This window comes from Anabrus simplex, chromosome 2, assembly GCF_040414725.1.
Source record: "Anabrus simplex isolate iqAnaSimp1 chromosome 2, ASM4041472v1, whole genome shotgun sequence".
Lineage (NCBI taxonomy): Eukaryota > Metazoa > Arthropoda > Insecta > Orthoptera > Tettigoniidae > Anabrus > Anabrus simplex.
This window is the reverse complement of record NC_090266.1, coordinates 364,148,479-364,167,281: the sequence shown is the minus strand read 5'-3', so window position 1 is coordinate 364,167,281 and position 18,803 is coordinate 364,148,479. Positions and strand designations below refer to the sequence as shown.

The following is an 18,803-nucleotide window of genomic DNA, read 5'->3' as shown; positions in this document are numbered from 1 at the left end:
CTAGCCTGTAATTATCCGCTTTATGTTTATCAACATCTCTCTGTACACTGGGGGTTCTATTGCAACTCACCATTTATTTAGTCTCAATAATTCATGCAAACATTAATGATACGGCACTATTTCCCAACCCATTGCCTTTAATATATCCTCAGAAATCTTATCAACCCCAACTTCTTTTCTGGCTTTCAACTTCTGTATCTTTTTGTAAATGTAATTTTTTATCTTAGATAAATTTCAATAATTCACCAGTATTAGTCCTCTCCTCGATTCTTGTATCCAGCCACCTTTACATACTGCTGACAGAATAATTCAGCATTCTGTAAGTCCTCGCATATAAACTCCCCTTTTTCATTAATGATCCCTGGAATATCCATCCCGGAACCTGTTTCTGCCTTAAAGTATCTATACGCACCCTTCCATTGCTCCCTGAAATTTGTATGGCTGGGTATTTTGTTTGCGACTATGTTATGTTTACCTGACATTTTTGTTAAATTCAATATCATAGTAAGCTCCTCTAATCCCTCGTTACTGCTGCAAACATTCCTAACTATTTCTTTCTAATCTGTACCACCATCTTAATTCTCTGTTATAATTTAATGAGTCCTTAGAATTCCGTACCACTTTTAAAGATGCATACCTGAACAATTGTTTTAAACCCGTCTCATAGGTTTTAAATTTTTATTTATTATTTTCCATTGATCATAAATACTTTTTAAATATTTCCCTATGCCTCTCTTATCAGGCATACGGTGATGTCTAATAGTTTTACATTTACGACATTCCCTTCTATCACATTTATTTTAAGTACGGCGAAGTCAGCTTCATGATCACTTTTGCCATCTATCACTTCATATTCTCTGTAGAGATCATCTGGTTTTAGAACTTCTAGAGAATTTTTCTCTCTAGTTTGTACCGTCACTTTCTGATTCGGCTGTCCTTTCGTATTAACTTAATCACCATTTGTTGGTCATGCTTTCTGTCGTTCGCATTCCCTTCCCAATTAACATATGGTAAGTTCAGATCATCCGCTACAAAAGCGATCCTTTCTGTGTCGTTCGCCACATAGTTGATTATCTTACCAAATAATTCCGAATCAGTGTCAGCGCCAGCCTTGCCAGATCTGTACACCCTAAAAACATCTAGCTGACTATCTTTAGAGTTAAGTCTTACAACTTGAATTTCATGTTCCACTTCCTTAACTTTTTCGTAGATTACAAATTTTCATTTCACCAGTATGAATACTCCCCCTCCTATCGTTCCTAACCTGTCTCTGCGGATAAACACTCCAATTCAGTGAGAACATTTCCATCCAGAATATCACTTCACAGCCATGATTCAATTCCCATTTCTATACCTGGAAAGTATATATCTATTAAATTGCTTCGTTCTATTCCTAATAAAACTTCTACAGTTTAACACTGATAATCTTCTACGTCCTACTAACTAATTTTATTGTTTTTGCATACGCCCAGGTGCCCAACATTTGTCCCGGAAGACGTTTTCCCGTGCTGTTAAATCTATCGACATTCTGCTGGCGTAACTGAACACCTTCGAGTACCACCAAACTGAGTCAGGTTCGAATTTGTGAACTTGTAGTCAGAAGGCCAGAGCTCTACGATCTCAGCTACTCAGTTCGGCGACAACTCCTTCATAATGTTGCCATTTTTATAAACATACGTGCAAATAGAGAAAAGTTTCCAAAAAATTGACCAAACAAGGAATGGTACAAAATATTGTAAAACGAAAGGAGAGAGTTCAAATTGACCAAATTCCTTTCTTGCAATCAATTTTGATTAACACATATTCGTTCGGTGTGAGTTGCCTTTTTCGTTTGTATAGCTTTTCTACTTTAAATTCTTCTTAGAGTGCAAGAGTTCAATGCTTTGGATACTCGTAAATGCAGCCTTAACATGATAAGACATATTCACAGTTTTTCAATATGGTAGATATTACGCAAAGATAATTGGCTGAAGAAAGTTGTATCATATATTATAAGAAAGTTGAATAGAATGTAGCAGCAGCAGTTGGTGTTTCAAAAAATATATAGTTAACGTCGATAAAGACTGCAGAATGGGAAGTGGTAGGAAGTGGAAGGCCTATTGATCAATGTGTTATTTCTCTTGAAATGGAAATTACACTTATACATTGAAATGGTACTTCCTACTGTAATGTTCTGAATAGCACAGCAAGTATAAAATTATCAAACTGTGTAATTAATTGGAAAGGTGTATATATTTAATTTGTGGTACGTCATTTCTAAATTACGATGTTTATATATAGGGTTTTTAGTCAGCCATTTCACATTATCATCTCATTTCTTTGTATCACGGCTATAATAAATTTCTGAACGAGCTGACTCTTGTGTAAATTATTACAGCATCACCCGTATTAATAACTTGCAGTAAATTACCAGTAGTCCGAGGTCAGGCGACCGGAAACTGCATGCTATTTTTATCCCTTTACCAGGAAAAGGACATCATCAAGCTTGTAAGATGGCTTACCCCACTCCATATTCTGAAGAGTCAGTTATAACTTGTTAACGCCTACTTTTCGAAGTTCGCTACATTACGCTTTGATTGCCCGCGCAATTTCAACCTATGTGATTGAACGTTATGAAACAAGATTATGGATATACAGCGATGGATAGGAGAAGGGATAGAAAATTATATCTTACTGGAGGGAGATTTTGGAGCCTACATACATCAACTACAAGTGCTGGAGAGCGTCAAATCTATCTGTCGATTCTATCATTACGTCGGAGGAGGGCTGTACGTCCTTCTTTTACATCGGAGAACGTCTTGACATCGGAGAAGGTCTTAACTGCTGATGGTCTTAACTTGTTCACAGAACTACTCAAAATTACTCTCATTGAGACCTGGTTATCTCAATGACGACAGATAAAGTCAACGCGAGACCGGTTTTGACTTGTCTAGAACAGGAGACATCTTTGTCATGTATTTAGTTACGCTACAATTCTGTAATACGGAAGAATACAAGTGTATTCTCTCCATGAACGTAACCCAAGGTGGTTCTGATATTGAAATTAGGGCTCATTACAACATTATGTAAGGAGTATCATAAGAAGTGTTGAAGTCAGGAAAGTTATTGTCCAATTAATGGGCTATGCACGAATCAGAAATAGGACTTGTACCGACAACGAAAGATGACAGCCAGTACGAGAGGACGATCAAACAACAGCTGCTACATCGAAAGTGTCCAGATAATAGAGTCTACAAATGGTGTGCTAATGGCAAATATTACTGCAAGTATCCGCGTAACCGTTCATTTTCTTAAATTATATTCCATTCAATATTCATTTTGGTTCCGTAAGTTCAGAGTTCGAAAATACGGCGTCACTTTTATCATCCTAATAAATAGTTACTTTAATTGGAACTTTCATAAATTCTTATTAATTACCCTTAATTTCCAAGTTTGTGTGTACTTAATGGTTAGCGTTCTGTCACCCCCCTCCACCTGTAGGGGTATTTAGAATCTCATTACCTATTATTATTATTTTTATTATTAATATTATTATTATTAATTATCAACTATCGTCTTCAAGCCATAATTTTGAAGGCTGGCGCCCATGGGATATTGTTTGTGGAGAAGTAAATGAGCGATTATTTACATTAAAATTAAGGTGATCCTGCACGTCACATATTGTCGCACATCTGTGGACAAGAGTGGATACGTCACACTACTGCTAAAATACCCTGTTCGTATTGCTAGTCGATCTCAATAAGTTTAAATTATGCATTATTTCCTGTGTATACCATTTCAAATTAATATCGACAGAATTTACATGAGTGTAATAGGAAATTCAGTTTTAACTTGTGTGCACTAATGCAGGTATGAAATTAGGGTGTTTTGAATATAAGGTCTGCCTGTTTCGTAGCATATGTAAAATTCTTTGAAATTTTCTATGCTGGTAGTACAAATATTATGGTTAATACTGCATTTCAAGTAACTCTAAAGTTGATCTTTAACTTTTATGTCCTCACTGTACTTCTAATTTTTAATTCAATTTGGAAATCAATGACATTATTCGTTTTCGTTCATTGTAAATGATATGATAATGGTTATTTTCAATATACTGGCACTTTACGGGGAAATGGACATATGTTTCCACGTGAAGAATTTCAAAGGGATTATTTCAAAGGTTGAAACTTTGAGGTATTATTTCCAAACCTATCAAGGACAAGGATATTCTCATCCATTTTAGTAGGATAAGCTTGAAGAGTGGTTTTCAATATTTCTTTTGGAAAACCTCATTATACTCTTCGAACATGTTGACCTTACATCTTCTTTTGTTAGGGAAGGCATGTGTAGCCATTACATTGGATTTATTACTATGAATCTCATCTAGATAATTCCAAACTCAGCACGCACAAATACTTCTAAAACAGCCGGAGAATATATCTACATAATGCATTATTTCTGGATGTCAGAGGTAAACTATCATAAATGCAAAAACGACGATTGTGAGGGTTTTATCGTATGTGACTTGTTTTGGTCGTGTTTTCTTATGGGTACACTATTGCATGTTTCGCAGGAACGAAGATAAGGTACGTGATACTATCGTATGTGCAAGGAGAATCCAGCGATAAACAATGATAAATGATCATACAACAGTTCAACCTTATGTCGTTCGCCGCAATCCTTATTGTATTGGCTCTTCCGATAGTCCACCATAGTCAGAATTGCCGACTCGACCTGCCTTAAAGGTAGAAAAATATTCCCCTCAACAGCTTCCTTCTACTCTCATGTAAAGTTAGTGAAATGTCACTCACGATAGTTCCTCTCTGACGTTCTGAATTAGAAGTAAAATATAAATAGAAACAAAACCCACAGTCGGTTATAAATCTATTGTAGTTAGAGGAATACCCTTTATTTGTCTTACGAGGACCTTAATCTGCTTCATCCTACGACTAAGGAATATTAATAAAGGTTGCTACACATACCTGTGTAGTGTTCACGTGACTACATGATACTGCGCAGGAGACGGTAACTTGAAGGACTTTGCATAGTATTCATAGTTTCTCTTCCCAGTTTCAGTGATGTACATGAGTCCCATCGGTAATGGCGATTATATCTGACCTGAAATTAAAATATAGCATTTAAAAGTCTCTACATTGATTTATATTTTGTCATGTAGCTTATGTAAAGCAAGATCTTCTAAGGTAAATTACCCTTTTCGTTCCAGCAGAATATTTCCTCCCACAATTCCCTTGCAACAGATCTTTGGCCACTTTCAACTTGTCATATTTGTCTAGATAAAAGTCACCGCCGTTGTCAGTCATTTTATTCTAATGCACAAATATTAATTCCCAAAAATGTATATGTTACTGGAATTAACGTGTACAGTCAATTCTTAGTGTACTTAAAAGGAACCAGTAATATTTTGAAGTTGAAACACGGATTAATTCATTCCTGGACCATTCTCTTCATTTGAAGGTAATTTATGAAAACTGCATCATAAAATGTCTTCAAATTGGGCTTGTTAGTGTGTGTCTACATCAATTGCTGTGTGAATATATACAGTATATAGGAATGTTCGTGCATATTATAAAAATTCATAACTCACAGGAATCACTGTTTATGGAAAATTTCTTGTTTTAGGCTCATGACCTCTGCTGGCTGGAATGATGTCTTAGAGTCGCTTATGATTCAACCACCTCACTGTAATCCACATTTTAACAACCAACCGAATGGTGATTGTGGCTATCCATTACTTGCAATAACGTATTTTACTAGTTTCATTATTATCAGTTACATGATAGTAATTAATATGTACATTGCAATAATTCTGGAAAATTTCAATCAAGCACACCAGGAGGAAGAAATTGGTATCGTAGAAGATGATCTGGAAATGTTCTACATACGCTGGTCCAAGTGAGTATTGTACTATTTAAAAGAGTTTTGAGTAGCTCAGAGTGATTTACTATTAAATCAGTTAAATATTAAGGATGCTCATTACTTATTTACCACAATAAACAGTAGTATTATTTCTGAAACACGTAATTCTTCACTGGCACTTGCATTTCACTCAAAGAGCATGCTGAAGTAATGTAAGAGACAACCTGGGGGGTTCTCCACTCCTATATCCCATTGCAGCTAAAGACGACGGCTGAAATCACTTGGATATTTGTCTGGTATTTACTGTGGCTATGGTTTCAGCAAATGATACTCTTGTCTTGCTGCGGACATTTCCGACCACACACCCCTCAGCACGATCTAGCAACAATGATCGCCCACTTCACTGTCCATGGTATATCGTAATGTCTTCAATGACGTTTACGCAATACACAAGTGGCACAGTGAAGTGAAGAATAATTACCCTCTCCGTCACTACATAAATTGAAAGTACCATTAGTTTACTACACACTATCATGTCCCGTTTGAAATCAGGTATCACACATTGTTTTGTGCTGAGTTACTGATCATATTTCAACATGAATGACATGTTCTCCTCCTCACAATTACAACAGAATTAGAGATTTCAACGTGGCCATGCAATTATGGTGCCGCGTAACACTATGTTACATACTTCTGTAGCATTATTTTTGGCATATCAACGGAAATTCCGAAGTAAAGCGCTACTTAACTGAAAAATACTTCGACCTCTTTGATCATAAAATGGATTTTCTATGAATACAGTATAGTTACGTCCAACTTTAGAACTGACAAGTGTTTAGTGTTTTTAGTTTTGGGTCATCAAGCACAAAGTGAGAACATCTCCCAAATTTGAAAAAACAAAGGACAATATGGTCTTTGAGTGACTTGATGGTACTCATGTCAAAACAATCTCAAATGTCTTCCTGTTGTAATCCAGTTATTTCACAAAATGTATGTAGTCTAACTGAACGTACATGCCTATTGAAAATTTTTCGAAACAAGAAATATCAAATGCTTCTCAAGGTGGTTCCTTGGATATTTAAAGAAACATAAAGGTATTACCGGCTAATAAAAGTAAGAAACGAGGGAGGGTTACAAATTGCAACCATCTTTGTATGATGTGATATTTCGATTGCTTGCTCGTAAATCATGTTGATGCAGAAATAAGGATTTGAGAGGACGAATTATCATAACAACAACTTCGATTGCAATATCATAATGCAATAGGATTTTTAACACATTTTGCATATTTCTTAATTGTAATCAGTAATCTTGTATATGAAATCGATTAAATCTGTGGGTAATAGAATATTTTGTTGTTGTGAATTCCTGATGCTGTTGTATTCTACTCATAAACAGTCACACAGAAAGCGAAATTTTGTAGATATGAAGTAATATTGAAATGCCGGTAAATCATTTGCTTAAAATTTACATTATGACAAATGTTCGAAATAATAAATATAATAATAGAAAATATTATAAAATCAAGCACATCAAAAGCTTATGAAGATAAATTATTATTATTATTATTATTATTATTATTATTATTATTATTATTATTATTATTATTATTATTTTCTCAACTTAAATTGATTCTAGATGTCACAATATTGATTTAGTTATTCTAAAATTATCCAATACGTAGTAACTTCATTTTGATACTCGTAAGTTAATGAGGAATATTATATTGTAACCATAATTTAAGATTATAATTGTATAAATCTAAATGGTTTTGGAAATATATATTTTACATATAGCTTGTTAGTTATTAAAAGGATACTAAAACAGAGTACGGTCCTGATACTGGTAGTTCTAACAGAGTTTGATTGTTTAATTCTATTCCTGTTATATTTATTTCAGATATGATCCTCATGCAACACAGTTCATTAGATTTACTCAACTTTCAGACTTCATAGCAAGTTTAGATCCACCTCTTGGAATTCCTAAACCTAATGTTGTTGCTCTTGTGAGTTTTAATCTTCCCATTGCCCGAGGAAACAAAATTCATTGCTTGGACATTCTACATTCTCTTGTGAAACATGTGCTGGGGCATGTGGAAGAAACAGAAGATTTTAAGAAGGTGAGTGTTATTAAACTGAATTACAGTTTATCATTCCTTAACTCTGAGTATCTTAATTGTCTTATTTGCATTAACATTTTATTGCTGTATAAATGTAACAATTTTTGTGCTGCACATGTTACTATCTACTTTTCGAATATATCCACATGTTTTCCCTGTAAGTTCACTTGGTGCTATTGAAACAAGACATTTATTACAAGTGGCTATCCATATGATAAATCTCTCCCCTAGATTTCAAACATCACATACAAGTGTAGATTCTGAGCCAACCGAAATATATAGCTTTACCGTCCTTTCTTGCTGTGTACTTGCTCGAACTGTACCATTCGTCTTGGGAGTTTTGAATAAAAATGCAATCTGAAAGAATTTGTGACATAAAATCAATGTATTTCCTTAAAATGTTTAACAACAAAAATTATAAAGATCCGCATTTGTTGTAGCCTACTTTCCTCAGGTTTGCGTTGTTACAATGGACAATCAGTATTTGATATATGGGACAGTACATTCCAAAATAATGACATTCGGGTATATAACCTTTACCGTGTTTCAATTACGAAAGGAACTATCAGCTTAAGTACGGAATATCTTGGAAATAAATATAATTGATCTTAGTCCAATATTTCAAAGTATATCGCCAAGTGATTGAATTGACCGAAAAGATCTGAACATTTTTATAGGTGCATATTTGTGGAGTTCCATATCCAGTTCTTAATAAATGTCCTGCAATAACCACATTTAAATTGTCATTTAAGGAATTAGTTGTATGCGAATAGAATATGTTTCTTCTACTCGAGTTTGAAACATGAATATTAAATGAAGAACGATTTCACCGATGGCGTTGAAAGTACTACACAGCGTCTAATTTCGATTGTTGGACACGCTGGTGGATTGTCGACTGCTAGAAGTGCTCTCCCTTATCAATATAATGAAGTAGTTAATGCCTATTAAACGTTGGTCAGGTGTGTGTGTGTGTGTTCCATATAATGAAATAAATATGTGTTTTTGTGTTTGTTTGTTTGTTTATTTATTTATTTATTTATTTATTTATTTATTTATTTATTTATTTATTTATTTATTTATTTATTTGTTTGTTTGTTTGTTTGTTTGTTTGTTTGTTTGTTTGTTTGTTTGTTTGTTTGTTTGTTTGTTTGTTTGTTTGTTTGTTTGTTTGTTTGTTTGTTTGTTTGTTTGTTTGTAGTAATCAGGATTAGCGATATTATTTAAATTATACATTGAGTAGTTCCATTGGTATTCGGTAGATGAGGTATATCAGTTTACGTATGTTAGGTTTTAATTCCTTTTGTGTCTGGGTTGAGGGAAATAGCAAATAATATTTCTATTTTGTTTAAATATCTGTAGTGCTGTTGATGGAATACTTAAATAGATAGTTTATCACACGGAGTTGTAACTTCAGCAGTTTTTATATTCGTTTAGGACTAGGTACCGGTACTAGACACGGTATTTCGTAAACAGTAGACCAACTTCACACCTGTAACGAAGATGATAACTTCTTGATATAGGCCTAATATGATAGCCTTGTAAATTTGGCTAATAAAGATTTCAAGAGAATATACGGTATTTACCTGAGAAGTTAGTCCGTGAATTGTTGGTGATTATTGCCACACATAGCATTCTAATATACCATTATCAAGAAACAGTCAAGTAAAAATGAATAATCCAAATCCTATATTCCGATAATTGCATTTCAAGTCTCCGGCGTAGTTTTGAAAGAAGATAATGAGAAATTATTGCAGACATCCTCTTCCTTCAGCATTTAAGGTCAGTTTTAATTTTGGTCCCGCATAAGAGGAAAAATAATGAAATAATATTAAGTTACCAACAGTAATAATCCGTATTTATTTTTAACCACATGTCTATTATTGAAATTAAGATGCTCTTAAGTGCAGTTTAGAATTGTAGTGTACTTATTAGATACGGTAGTATCCTTCACGAATTCGTTACTCTTGTGTAATACTTGTGTATTTCATTCGGTAATTAACGGCAGTAAGGGCGTAGTAGGATTAAATAATATAATACGCTTAAATTGTAGTGTAGTAGGTAATGGAATGGCTACTTTTCCATCATTGGTAAGAACAGGAACTTCACATAGGCAGTTCAATAAATTAGTAGATTTTATACATTTTAATAGAAAAAAAAGCCCAGCACATTCATTTATTTGCCACCTCATTCTTATATTATGCGGTGATTTTAATTATGTTGAAGAACCCAACACCAACATCGAGGTTGTGAAGGCACAATACTGTCGATATTGTCGAAAATGCGACATTTTTGTCCACAAGAGAGCAAAATAGTGGTCACCTTTTGGAGGTTTTTGCCTCACAACAAGAAGATGGTCTATAGAAGAAGGAGTTACATTGTCCAACCACTTTTAAAGAATATATATTGACTAGCATTTACCCGCGGCTTCGCTCGAGTGGATTTCGTAATTTGTTAAAAGTAATCGTTCTTCGATACTGTAGGCCTACTAAGACATCTGAAAATCTGTAAGTATAAAAACTCCTAAAATGGAATTTCATTTACCCCAGAAACTCTTTGTAAACCACGTTTGTTGTGTTGCCTTTTGGGGCTAAGATGACCATGCAACAGAGAACTGTACATGCGAGCATCAGTCTTCTCTCAAGTCGCAAAAAAAAGAATAAACCAACATGTTTCTTTATTTTTAATTAGATTCCAAATACCTATTTCCACGTCTGTAACATCTTCAGTTTTTGAGATATAAGTATCCCCATAAAAAGAATTCAACCCATTTATCAGTCCTTAACCCAACCCCACCTAAGTGGATTTTCAGAAAATAAAAGAAATTTTTGTTTCTTTATTTTTGAAGGAGATTCAAAGCACCTATTTTCACACTGTAACATATTCAGTTTTTGAGATATAAGTACCCTCACAAAAATTCGACTTTTTTCACTTCTGTACACTCCCGCTAAGTGCCCTTTCCGAAAACAAAGAGAACATGTTCCTGTACGTTTAAGGGACTTTCCAAATGCCAAGTTTCACGTCTATAACATATACATATGTTTTTGACATATACTGTAGATATACCGGTACTCATTTTTAAAATTCACTCGTTTCTTCAATTCTTTTCACTCGTTAAGTGGTTTTTCCGAAGACAAACAAGTTTCTTTATTTTTAAAGGAGATTCCAAATACCAGTTTTCACGTCTGTAACATCTTCAGTTTTTGAGATATAAGTATCCCCAAAAAAAGAACTCAACATCATCTTCACTTCTTTCTACCTCTCTCTCCCCGTTAAGTGGGCTTTCCCAAAACAATAATGACTTTCTTTATTTTTAAAGGAGATTAAATATAACAATTTTATCGTCTGTAACATCTTTAGTTTCTGAGATATAAGTATCCTCATAAACAGAATTCAATGTCTTTTTTACTTATTTTAACCCCCACTTTAGTTGATTTTCCGAGAACAAAAAAATGTTAAAGAATATTCCAAATACCAATGTTCACGTTTATAACATCTTTAGATTTTGAGATATAAGTACCCTCATACAACGAATTCAACAACCGGGCGAGTTGGCCGTGCGGTTAAGGGGGCGCAGCTGTGAGCTTGCATCCGGGAAATACTGGGTTCGAGCTCCACTGTCGGCAGCCCTGAAGATGGTTTTCCGTGGTTTCCCTTTTTTATATCAGGTAAATGCAGGGGCTCTACCTCAATTAAGGCCATGACAGCTTCCTTCCGACTACTAGCCCTTTCCTATCTCATCGTTGCCATAAGACCTACATAACTGTGTCAGTGCGACGTAAAACCAATAGGAAGAATTCAACTAATATTTTTAATTCATTCGCCCCCTTAAGTGGGTTTTACAAAAACAAAAGAGTGCGTGTTTCTTTACATTGAAAGAAGATTCCAAATACAAATTTTCATGTCTGTAACATCTTCAGTTTTTGAAATATAAATATCCTCATTAAAAGACTCCAACTCCCTTTTCACCCTCCAACCTCCGTTAAGTTGATTCCCCCTCAAAAAGGTATGCGTTTCTCTATTTATAATGGAGCTTCCAAATACCAATTATCATGACTGTAACATCCTCCGTTTTTGAGATATAAGTATCCTCATACAAGGAATTCCACTCCTTTTTAACTCCCGCCCCAATTTGACTTGCCCCAAAAAGCGTGTTTCTTTATAACTTATTGAAAGGAGATTCCAAATACAAATTTTCACATCTGTAACATTTTTTGATATAATTATCCTCATACAAATAATTCTACTAATTTTTCAATTCTTTCACCCCATTAAGTGGATTTTCCTAAAACAAAGACGTACGTATTTCTTTATTTTTAAAGGAGACTCCAAATACCAATTTTTACATCTGTAACATCTTCAATTTTTCATATATCACTATCGTGAATTTAACCCCCCTTCAGTCTTTTTACCCCCGCACCGTAAGATTTTCCGGAAACAAGAAATATGTTTATATTTAAAAGAGGTTAAAATATAAATTTTCAGGTCTGTAACAAGTTAAGTTTATAAGGTGTTATGTAGATTTCTGATTTTAAAAATTGACACCCTTTTTCAGTTCCCCTTAAGTAGATTTTCCGAAAATATATTATCTATGCTTCTTTACTTTTACAGAATATTCCAAATACCAATTTTCACATCTGTAACAATTTACGTTTCTGAGATACACTGTAGATATTTTTTTTTTTTTTTTTGCCAGGGGCTTTACGTCGCACCGACACAGATAGGTCTTATGGCGACGATGGGATAGGAGAGGCCTAGGAGTTGGAAGGAAGCGGCCGTGGCCTTAATTAAGGTACAGCCCCAGCATTTGCCTGGTGTGAAAATGGGAAACCACGGAAAACCATCTTCAGGGCTGCCGATAGTGGGATTCGAACCTACTATCTCCCGGATGCAAGCTCACAGCCGCGCGCCTCTACACGCACGGCCAACTCGCCCGGTCACTGTAGATATAGTCCTCTTAAATTTCACCCAATTTGTTACTCCTGTTCACCCCCATTAATAGGATTTTTCAAAAGCAAAAAAGATGTGTTTCTTTATTTTAAAGGAGATCCCAAATACCAATTTTCATGGCTGTAACATCGTCAGTTTTCGAGATATAAGTTTCTTCATAAAAGGTATTCAACCCCTTTTACACATTTTTCACCCCCTTAAGGGGATTTTCCAAAAAATACGTGTTTCTTTATTTCTAAAGGAGATTCTAACTACCAATTGTTAAGTCTGTAAACTTCTAAGTTTTTGAAATGTAGATGTGCTCATTTAAACAGTTCCCCTCCTTTTTCACCCCGTTAGCGAAGGAATATACAAATATCCTCCCTTAGAGAGCACCTACACTCTAATAAAAATGTATCCCCAAGATTTCATTTCTTTATGTCCAGTAGTTTTGGCCCGGCTATGATGAATCAGTCAGTCAGTCCGTCAGTCAGTCAGGACATGTTATTTTGTATATACGTTGTATGTAGACTAGCAAGATACCTGTGTTTCGCAACGGTTTTAAACTGAAAGTTAATATTCACACTTCTACGTTTTGGAGAATCCACTGTCAACCGAGACTAAAATACGCCCTCATTTCGTACGTCAACGGTTTTGGGGAGTGATTATTTATTTTCTGATCTAACATTCATATGAACCTCATACGGAAGAATTTGAATGTTTTAAACCATATCTTATTTAACATCTAGGATGTAAAGGCGACCAACCTGTGAAATTTTGATTCTGTACATCGAACAGTAATGGAGTAGTGAATACTTTTTAAGGGCTGAATGCTTTTAAATATTTATTAATATCTGCGATATAGAAGAGCACCCTTCATTAAAAAAATGTTCGTGCTCTAAACGGTTTCGAAAGAATGGATATTGTGTTTTTGAGTGTCAACCTCAATCTAAACCCTTAGGAGAGAACTATTTTGAAGCATACGATATTTTACACCTACGACATAAAAGAAGACCCTTCTCGTAAAATTACAGCTTTGTACGTCAGACAGTTTTGGAGGGATGAATAATTTCGTTTTCTGAGCTAACCTCATTTAACACTTTACGGGTGGAATGTTAAAAATATTTCCTATTTTACACCTAGGATTTACAATATTACCGCCATTTTGAATTTTGTCTTCGAACGTTAAACAATTTCGGAGGAAGGAATGAATATATTTGTTTTCGGATCCTAACCCCCATTTAACTCTCTGAGCGGTTAAATTTGTTTCAAACCTTCTGTTATTTAACACCTATGATATCAGTTGAAATTATAACTTAACAATTCAAACGTTTTCATATACACTGACTGACAGAGCAAATGCAACAACAAGAAGGAGTGGTTCGAAAGGGATGAAAGTTGGGGAAAAAACAGAGACGGCACGGACGAATAATTGATGTTTATTTCAAACCGATATGCAGGTTACACAATGCGCACGGCATCGACTCAGTAGGATGTAGGACCACCGCGAGCGGCGATGCACGCAGAAACACGTCGAGGTACAGAGTCAATAAGAGTGCGGATGGTGTCCTGAGGGATGGTTCTCCATTCTCTGTCAACCATTTGCCACAGTTGGTCGTCCGTACGAGGCTGGGGCAGAGTTTGCAAACGGCGTCCAATGAGATCCCACACGTGTTCGATTAGTGAGAGATCCGGAGAGTACGCTGGCCACGGAAGCATCTGTACACCTCGTAGAGCCTGTTGGGAGATGCGAGCAGTGTGTGGGCGGGCATTATCCTGCTGAAACAGAGCATTGGGCAGCCCCTGAAGGTACGGGAGTGCCACCGGCCGCAGCACATGCTGCACGTAGCGGTGTTCATTTAACGTGCGTTGAATACGCACTAGAGGTGACGTGGAATCATACGCAATAGAGCCCCAAACCATGATGCCGCGTTGTCTAGCGGTAGGGCGCTCCACAGTTAGGCTACTGCCGGATTTGACCTTTCTCCACGCCGACGCCACACGCGTCTGCGGTGACTATCACTGACAGAACAGAAGCGTGACTCATCGGAGAACACGACGTTCCGCCATTCCCTCATCCAAGTCGCTCTAGCCCGGCACCATGCCAGGCGTGCACGTCTATGTTGTGGAGTCACTGGTAGTCTTCTGAGCGGACGCCGGGAGTGCAGGCCTCCTTCAACCAATCGACGGGAAATTGTTCTGGTCGATATTGGAACAGCCAGGGTGTCTTGCACATGCTGAAGAATGGCGGTTGACGTGGCGTGCGGGGCTGCCACCGCTTGGCGGCGGATGCGCCGATCCTCGCGTGCTGACGTCACTCGGGCTGCGCCTGGACCCCTCGCACGTGCCACATGTCCCTGCGCCAACCATCTTCGCCACAGGCGCTGCACCGTGGACACATCCCTATGGGTATCGGCTGCGATTTGACGAAGCGACCAACCTGCCCTTCTCAGCCCGATCACCATACCCCTCGTAAAGTCGTCTGTCTGCTGGAAATGCCTCCGTTGACGGCGGCCTGGCATTCTTAGCTATAAACGTGTCCTGTGGCACACGACAACACGTTCTACAATGACTGTCGGCTGAGAAATCACGGTACGAAGTGGGCCATTCGCCAACGCCGTGTCCCATTTATCGTTCGCTACGTGCGCAGCACAGCGGCGCATTTCACATCATGAGCATACCTCAGTGACGTCAGTCTACCCTGCAATTGGCATAAAGTTCTGACCACTCCTTCTTGGTGTTTCATTTGCTCTGTCAGTCAGTGTAAATGCATATTTTTGTCATCATTCCTAACCCCCCAGTCAGAACCTCTTTAGGGGCGCATTTTTTTAAGTCCACCTTTTATTTTTAATCTCATAAAAGGAAATCAACTCCGTTTACATCCCCCTTAAGGTGATTCCACCCCCTCCTCCACCACAAAATACGCGTATCTTTATCTTTAAAGGAGATTACAAATACCAACTCCCTCTTCCGTAACATCCTTCGTTCTCAAGATATAAGTACCCTCAAACAAAGAATTCAAATCATTTTTTCAATTCAGTTATCCTCCCCCCATAATTGGATTTCACGAAAACAAAAGAATACGTGTATCTTTATTTTTAAAGGAGATGCCAAATACAAATTTTCATGTCTATAACATATTCAGTTTTCAAGATATTAGTATCGTCACAAAAAGAATTCAACCCCTTATTCAGTCCTTTTTACAACTCCCAACACATAAGTGTTCTTTCTGGTCAAATATTTTTTTAAAAGATTAAAAATACCATTTTTCACGTATGTAATATGTTACATATTTTTATATATACTGAAGATATGATCATTTTAAAAATTCAATCCCTTAAACACTTCCCCTTAGTGTATTTTCAGAAAACAAATTATGTGTGTTCCTTTACATTTACAGTGGGTACAAAATACCAATTTCCTCGTATGTAACATCTTCAGTATTTAATATATAAAGTGTCCTTATAAAAAGAATTCATCACTTTCTTCACTTCTTTTCACCCACCCGACCCCCTTAAGTGAATTTTCCGAAAACAAAAAATAACTGTTTCTTTATTTTTAAAGGAGATTTCAAATACCAATTTTCACGTCTGTAATATCTTCAGTTTTGGAGATACCAGTATCCAAATAAAAATAATTCAACCCCCTTTTTTCCGTCATTTAACACTCCCCTAAGTGTTTTTCCGAAAACAAAAAATTCCTGTTACTTTATTCTTAGTTGAGATTGAAAAAAATTTTGACGTCTGTAATATGTTAAGTTTATGAGATATACTGTAGATATGTTCATTTTTAAAATTCTCCCCCTTTAACGCTTTCCCTTAACTGGATTTTCAGAGAACAAATTATGCGTGTTCCTTTACTTTTACAGGAGATTCCAAATACTAATTTTCACGTCTATAACATGTTACGTTTTTGAGATATATTGTAGATACACTTATTTCAAAAATTCACCCCCTTTGTCACTCCTGTTTACCCCCTCTTAGGTAGATTTTCCAAAAACAAAAATACGTGTTCCTTTATTTTTAAAAAAGATTCCAAATACCAATATTCATGAACGTAACATCTTCAGCTTTTGAGATATAATTATCCTCATAAAAGGTATTCATCCCATTTTTCACCTTGTTCCACCCCACGTAAGAGGATTTTCCGAAACCAAAAAAAAATACGTGTCACCTTATTTTTAAAGAAGATTCCAAATACCAATTTTCACGTCGTTAAACAGTCCACCCATCCATTCATCCATCCATGTATACATTTACTAGATTAAAAAATGAAATGGTGTGAGGCTTTTAGTGCCAGGTATGTCCGAGGACAAGTCCGACTCGCAGGTGCTGGTCTTTCGATTAGGCGACCTGCGCGTCGTTATGAGGGTGGAATGTTGAAGACGACACATACACCCACAGTAACTAAGATTGAGAGGACTATCCATCTTTATAAAACACACAACCTGACTTTTCACCCCCGTTTTTCATCATAAAATTGGCTGCTGTCCATCTCACAACATTGTAGAGGTCTTTTCTTTGGAGTCGCTCACAGTCTTCCGCAAAAGTCCTTATCTCCTATGCAGGTTCTTTACTCACTTACATGTTATCGTCGCTCGACCGGTAAAAGGTTGTATTCCACAAAGCTCTTCCTATCAATTATTCTCCTTAAGACTGGTCACGCCTCCCAGCCACGTATGGATATGCAGTCCATCAGAACAAATTTTGTTGTGTTCATTTTCCTATGCCCATGTGTAAAGGAAAATGAACCTTACAGTACCGTACTGTAGGAATGTACGTTTGCATTACGTATTTACGCACTCCTAGTGTACAATGCATGTAAGGTTCATTTTCGTTTAATCGTCGATATAAGAAAACGAACACAACGGACATTGTTCTGATGGACTGCGTATCCATATGTGGCTGGGAGGCGTGACCAGTCTTAAGGAGAATAATGGATAGGAAGAGTATTGTGGGATACAACGTTTTACCGGTGAAGCGACGATATATAATAAAACACCAAGGTCCAATAATATTGCCTTGCGTAATTCCCCTCTTGATAATTACAGGATCAGATAATGCTTCAACTACTCTAATACTCTATTTTCTAGAAATGTAGCTACCCTTTCAGTCACAATTTTGACAAGTCCAGTTACACTCCTCCTTGCCAGTTGTCTCCCACGATCTATCCTATCAAACGCCTAAAATAGTTCAATCGCGATAAAGTCCATTTGACCTCCTGAAACTGAAATATCTGCTATACCTTGGTGGAATCCGACAAGTTGAGTTTCAGTGGAATAACTATTCATAAACCCGAACTGCCTTGTAAAAAAACTGTTAGTAATTTTGCAAACATGTCTAATATAATCAGAAAGAATACTTTCCCAAAGTTTACATGTAACACATACCAAGCTGAATGGCATGTAATTGTCTGTTTATATTTATCACACATTACTTTATACACAGAGGATACTATAGCAACTCTCTATTAAATTGGTACCGAGCTCGATAGCTGCAGTCGCTTAAGTGCGACCAGTATCCAGTAATCGGGAGATAGTGGGTTCGAACTCCACTGTCGGCAGCCCTGAAGATGGTTTCCGTGGTTTCCCATTTTCACACCAGGCAAATGCTGGGGCTGTACCTTAATTAAGGCCACGGCCGCTTCCTTCCCATTCCTTGGCCTCCCCTATCCCATCGTCGCCATAAGACCTATCTGTGTCGGTGCGACGTAAAGCAAATAGCAAAAAAATATATATATTAAATTGGTACAACTCCTTCATGCAAGCAGTATTCAAATAAGTAAATAAGTAATTTACTTCAGGTATGGTACTATGTTCCTTTGATATATCCCAAGAAATCTTCTCAATTCCAGCTAGTTTCAAAGTTATCAGATTTTGTATCTTAATGTAAATGTCCTTTTT

At 36.5% G+C, this 18,803-nt stretch overlaps 1 protein-coding gene across 1 annotated transcript in view; it reads left to right on the top strand.

Moving 5' to 3' along the window:
- LOC136863549 (sodium channel protein 60E-like) overlaps positions 1 to 18,803 on the top strand; it is a 280,338-nt gene that overhangs the window by 255,366 nt on the left and 6,169 nt on the right. Inside the window, exons 26-27 of the mRNA XM_067139930.2 lie at positions 5,620 to 5,892; positions 7,756 to 7,975. Of these exons, the coding sequence (XP_066996031.2) occupies positions 5,620 to 5,892; positions 7,756 to 7,975 (493 nt within the window). The remainder of the gene's footprint in view (positions 1 to 5,619; positions 5,893 to 7,755; positions 7,976 to 18,803) is intronic.